Raw genomic sequence first — 4,721 nt, 5'->3', positions numbered from 1 at the left:
GTTTCATGAATCAATGAAGTTGCGAGGAAATCTGTTAAGGTGTCTGGCCGTTATTGGCCTATTTCCTTCCAAAGTCTCTCAATGGGTCTATAAAGAGTTTTAAAATTACACGATGGTGCACAATATTTGTCTAGAATCGCTCGTTTTTTTTTTTTTTTTTTTTTTTAATCAAACTACAATAATAAAAAGAGCGGGAAATGAAACAAAGGAAACTGAGTCAGGAGGATGTCGTTCAAACATGGGGCGGTAGGCGGGGCTGTCATCTAACAGCATGTGATTGGCCCTCCTTCCGCTCGTGATGCTTAGAGTTGTCCAATGAAATACGATTTTATTGGATTCGCCCATGAAAACAGACAATCAGAGGCTCCCATTTCTCTTTGTAAATTTGCATATGGTAGTGAATAAAAGCCCCTAATGTCTTTCAAGCTCACATTGATTCGTCAGCTCTAAGAATACAACATCATGCCTGAACCAGCCAAGTCCGCGCCTAAGAAGGGATCCAAGAAGGCCGTCACCAAGACCGCTGGGAAGGGAGGAAAGAAGCGCAGAAAGTCTAGGAAGGAGAGTTATGCTATCTACGTCTACAAAGTCCTGAAGCAGGTTCATCCTGACACCGGTATCTCCTCCAAGGCGATGGGCATCATGAACTCATTCGTCAACGACATTTTCGAGCGCATCGCCGGTGAGTCGTCTCGTCTCGCTCACTACAACAAGCGCTCCACCATCACGTCGAGAGAGATCCAGACCGCTGTGAGACTGCTGTTGCCCGGTGAGCTGGCTAAACACGCCGTGTCAGAGGGCACGAAGGCCGTCACCAAGTACACCAGCTCCAAATAAAGCATCACCTGCTAATCTTAGCTACCCAAAGGCTCTTTTAAGAGCCACCCATCTTCTCGTTTAAAGAGCTTATAATCTTGTAAGATGAATTGTTTTATTTGTGGCAGTGATGGCCTGTTTCAGCAGAGTGTGGTTAAGAATAAAAGCAAGATTGTTATGAATCAAGCGTTTAATTATAAAGTAGTCTACGTAAAAAAGCTGTATTTTTATATATATATATATATATATATAATTTTTTTTTTTTAATGGCTTAAACAATTTCTGAAACTACAAGCTCATCAAATTTTTTTTTTTCAACTCTACACACAACAACAAATGCACGCAAATAGCAAACCTCATTCAAAACAAATTTTACTTCAAAAATGTTTTATTTGTTTAATAATTACACACAACCCATCAAATGATTAGCCATAATTCTGAACTGAATCAACTAAACTGACTTGCTGAATAATGACTGGCTTGTTAGAGCTGCTCTACTGCATAAGTTTAATTTGTTTCTATTGTGAAGCCACTATGAAACCATCTGTATTTTATAAAGTGCTAGAGGTGACTTAACATGTATATTCAGTATATATTTTGCATTTAAACAAAGACATGTTTCTCAACCATTAAGTTTTTATAAAAAGATACAGCTATAAGAGGGTAATGTTTTTTTTTTTTTTTTATGAAAACTGAGTTTTGATTTCTAAGTGAACAAATTAGGCATTTAAACCATAAACAGAAATGCAAGAGGGTAAAAATATATTTCTTTCTGAAAACACGAGTTTCAATTTCTAAGTGAATAAATCAGCTTTAAATGTTTTCACACATGATCATTGGGTGTAGGTTATCGGGAAATGATTGTGGCATTTGAATGGCAGTGTTTACCAAACTAAACAAGAGCTGTTAGTTTTGAATGATGTCTAACAGAGAACTGTGTTTAGAGTTTTGCAGACTTGATCTGAAGATTAAATACGTGAGTGAATCACACAAGTACAACTTTTAGGAAGCGTTTAAAGAAAACCGTAAAAGAAGCAATATGAAGAGATGCATCTGAAACGCAAACTTATTCTTTGAATTATATACAGGCTCGGACACACTCTTAATTTATAAAATTATTTTTTACCATGCAAAGCATATTAATTATAATGAATTATTAATTATGGCATGACTTTCAATTAATTGTCTGCTTCGAGGCTGAACGATATAAACAAAATCTTAAATGATCTCACATACTGTGGTAGTGAAACATCTTAATGATTATGCTTGTCTACACCAAATTGCTACAAAACCTTACAGATTCATAAATCCTCCATATATCACAGCATTACAAATGAACCCAAACTTCCACCTATAAGTATCCAGTTTTATCTGTATAGATGTACAGTTCAATCACATAAAGCGATATATATGGAAACTGCGTGATTGTTTATATCGTTGTCAAATGTAAACTATATCACAGCTCTAAACTGCTCAATGCAGACAAACATGACTAACACACCAGTTTACAAACCTCAAATTTCCATGTCAAACTCAAATATTTCAGTGGAATTATTTGTTCCATGTGTCACAAAAACAAACAGCCACAAATGTTGAGTTTAATGCTACTTAAACATAAGTAATGTGTGAGACTAGCAAAACCAAGAGATCAGAATGACTTGTTGAGAAGCCAAAACACTAACTGCTCTTGTTCTTTATTAAAATATCTTTGGGTGAGACAATGTGCCAATCAGCGCATCCATCTGTGTTTATTGACACGGACAAGATGCCAAATCAAACATTTCGATTAAAATATGCATTTACATATGTCATAACGGGACTCCTTTACATTTAGGCTCAAAGAACAATAAATGACAATATATGTGACCCTATTCAGGGTGCATGTTTGTTTTCATAAAGAACTTTCTACTTCTGACCTGTTTGCATATGCCTTTGCTTCTCCTTATTATCTATAATTTAGCCATTTTAATCTGTCTGTGCTTTACATATGTGGACAAGCAAGTTTATATTGTATGACCTCGGCCTATACTTGAACTATAACATGAAGGCTTACTGCACCTTTTTGCCACACAATGTAGATCATACAAAAAAAAAAATGTAATTGTTGTTTTTAATAAACTAGTCAGTAAGAAATCTGACAGGCTGGCAAAGTTAATAGGGACAGTTTCTAAAAAGTTCATCTAGTAGAACATTTGGCTTCCATATGGGTAATTTGCATTTTTAAGACAACATTTAAAATTAATTGTTTGGATCCATTCAATGATGTCATCAAAATCTCACTCCAACCAAAGCAAAGTTGGAAACCCTACTGTTAGTTTATGAATAAAATAATATCATTGTTCAACCAGTGTCAAGAACAAAATGCTATCCATTTAAGAACATCAATGTCCAAAGTACTCTGATAAAAATGAATCATTGTATGAATACAAGTACTTAAATAAATAAATCTGTATTTTTTAGAAATAAACCTTTGTTTGTTACTTTAATTGGATAATTTGAGTAGCTCACTTAATTTTGATTTGTAGCAAAACCATATTTTGTATAATTATATTATACATGTGGAGCTTATTTTTTCTTATTTTAATTTTTTTGCTTCTTGCACTCTAAACATGTCCAAGTCTTTTGGTACCCTGCTCAGCTTTAGACACGACTCGGAAGTGTTTTCGCTTGCATTGCTCAGATGTGCAAGAGAGGACGTTGTCTGTGAATCTTTAAACAGGCTTACCACAGTAACATCCTACAGGTGTCCTTTTCAGAGGTTGCAGTGGTTGAGGTTGCAGTAGTATGTTACTGATTTAATAAGTCTTTCTCAATCCAGTAGATCTCTGCGCTCAAATGATAAACTGCTCCTCATGGTTCCGCGATCTCGTTTAAAATGTAAAGGTGATCGGGCATTCTCTGTTGCAGCTCCTAGGCTCTGGAATGACCTTCCTCTGTCTGTAAAATCTTCTCCTACATTGGGTGTATTTCAGAGTGCGCTTAAAACTTATCTGTTTGCTTTAGCATTTGAAAATGCTTTGTAAGCATGCAGTGTATGTCATGTTTACATTGTTTTTATGTTTTAGTTTTATCTTTTTCTGTACAGCACTTTGGTTCCACTTGTGGTGTTGAAAGTGCTCTATAAATAAAGTTGAGGTGAGTTGAGTTGAGTTGAGTTGAGTTGAGAGGCGTGGCACAGAAAACCATTTACCCAACAGCTCTGGTAGTATCCCTGTTCTAATGAAGTTAACCATTAAAATATGCCTCATCAAAAAATGTACCATCAAATGGGATGTGCTGTATAAAAGGGTGTCCACACCACAAAATCACAGTATTTTACCTCTACTACATGCATTTGGGCCTGCATTTGATACTGTACATGTAATTGTGATAGCTGTGGGCTCATTCGCTCATCCATTGCAGCTGGGTTAATGATAAGCCCTGATGCTGCAACGTTGAGGTCTGCATGGAGACCCTGCATTGCCATCAGGTTCGGCTCTCAGTGTCCTCATTTTCTAGAACCCATCTGATGAAAAAAACACACAAAAGTGAGCCATATTACTTTGAATATTTTGGAGTACAATTCCTAGCTTTAAATAATAATTTCTACTTATATTAGGGCTGGACATTTTTGAAAAAACATTGTGATTATTTTGACTAATATTGCAATTGCATTAAGATTTGCGATATAAGAGGAAATTATCAAATTTACATAGGGCTGGGCGATATGGGCAAAAAAAAAAATCACGATAATTTTTTTTATATCTGTCGATATCGATAATTATCACGATAAAAGTCAAATCTTTATTCCTTTCAAGTTTAAAGGCAGATTTTTGCTCCTAAGTGAAAGTTGAAAGTTGAAACAAGAGCGTTAATTGTGGTTTTAAACTACTCTTTATTGTCAGAACATATCATGAAAACACTTA

At 35.5% G+C, this 4,721-nt stretch overlaps 1 protein-coding gene across 1 annotated transcript; it reads left to right on the top strand.

Moving 5' to 3' along the window:
- The first annotated feature begins 420 nt into the window (after positions 1 to 420).
- LOC311287308 (histone H2B) lies at positions 421 to 998 on the top strand. The gene has a single exon (XM_084404043.1). The coding sequence runs from the start codon at positions 463 to 465 to the stop codon at positions 835 to 837; it is 375 nt and encodes a 124-aa protein (XP_084260169.1). The 5' UTR covers positions 421 to 462; the 3' UTR covers positions 838 to 998.
- The last annotated feature ends 3,723 nt before the right edge of the window (positions 999 to 4,721 follow it).

This window comes from Rutilus rutilus (genome assembly GCF_951802725.1).
Source record: "Rutilus rutilus genome assembly, chromosome: 3".
Classification (NCBI taxonomy): domain Eukaryota; kingdom Metazoa; phylum Chordata; class Actinopteri; order Cypriniformes; family Leuciscidae; genus Rutilus; species Rutilus rutilus.
The sequence above is the reverse complement of the archived record's forward strand: the minus strand, read 5'-3'. Positions and strand labels throughout refer to the sequence as shown.

Bases quoted from the DNA above. Each gene is read 5' to 3' on its own strand.
- LOC311287308 (XM_084404043.1), top strand. From the start codon at position 463: ATGCCTGAACCAGCCAAGTCCGCGCCTAAGAAGGGATCCAAGAAGGCC.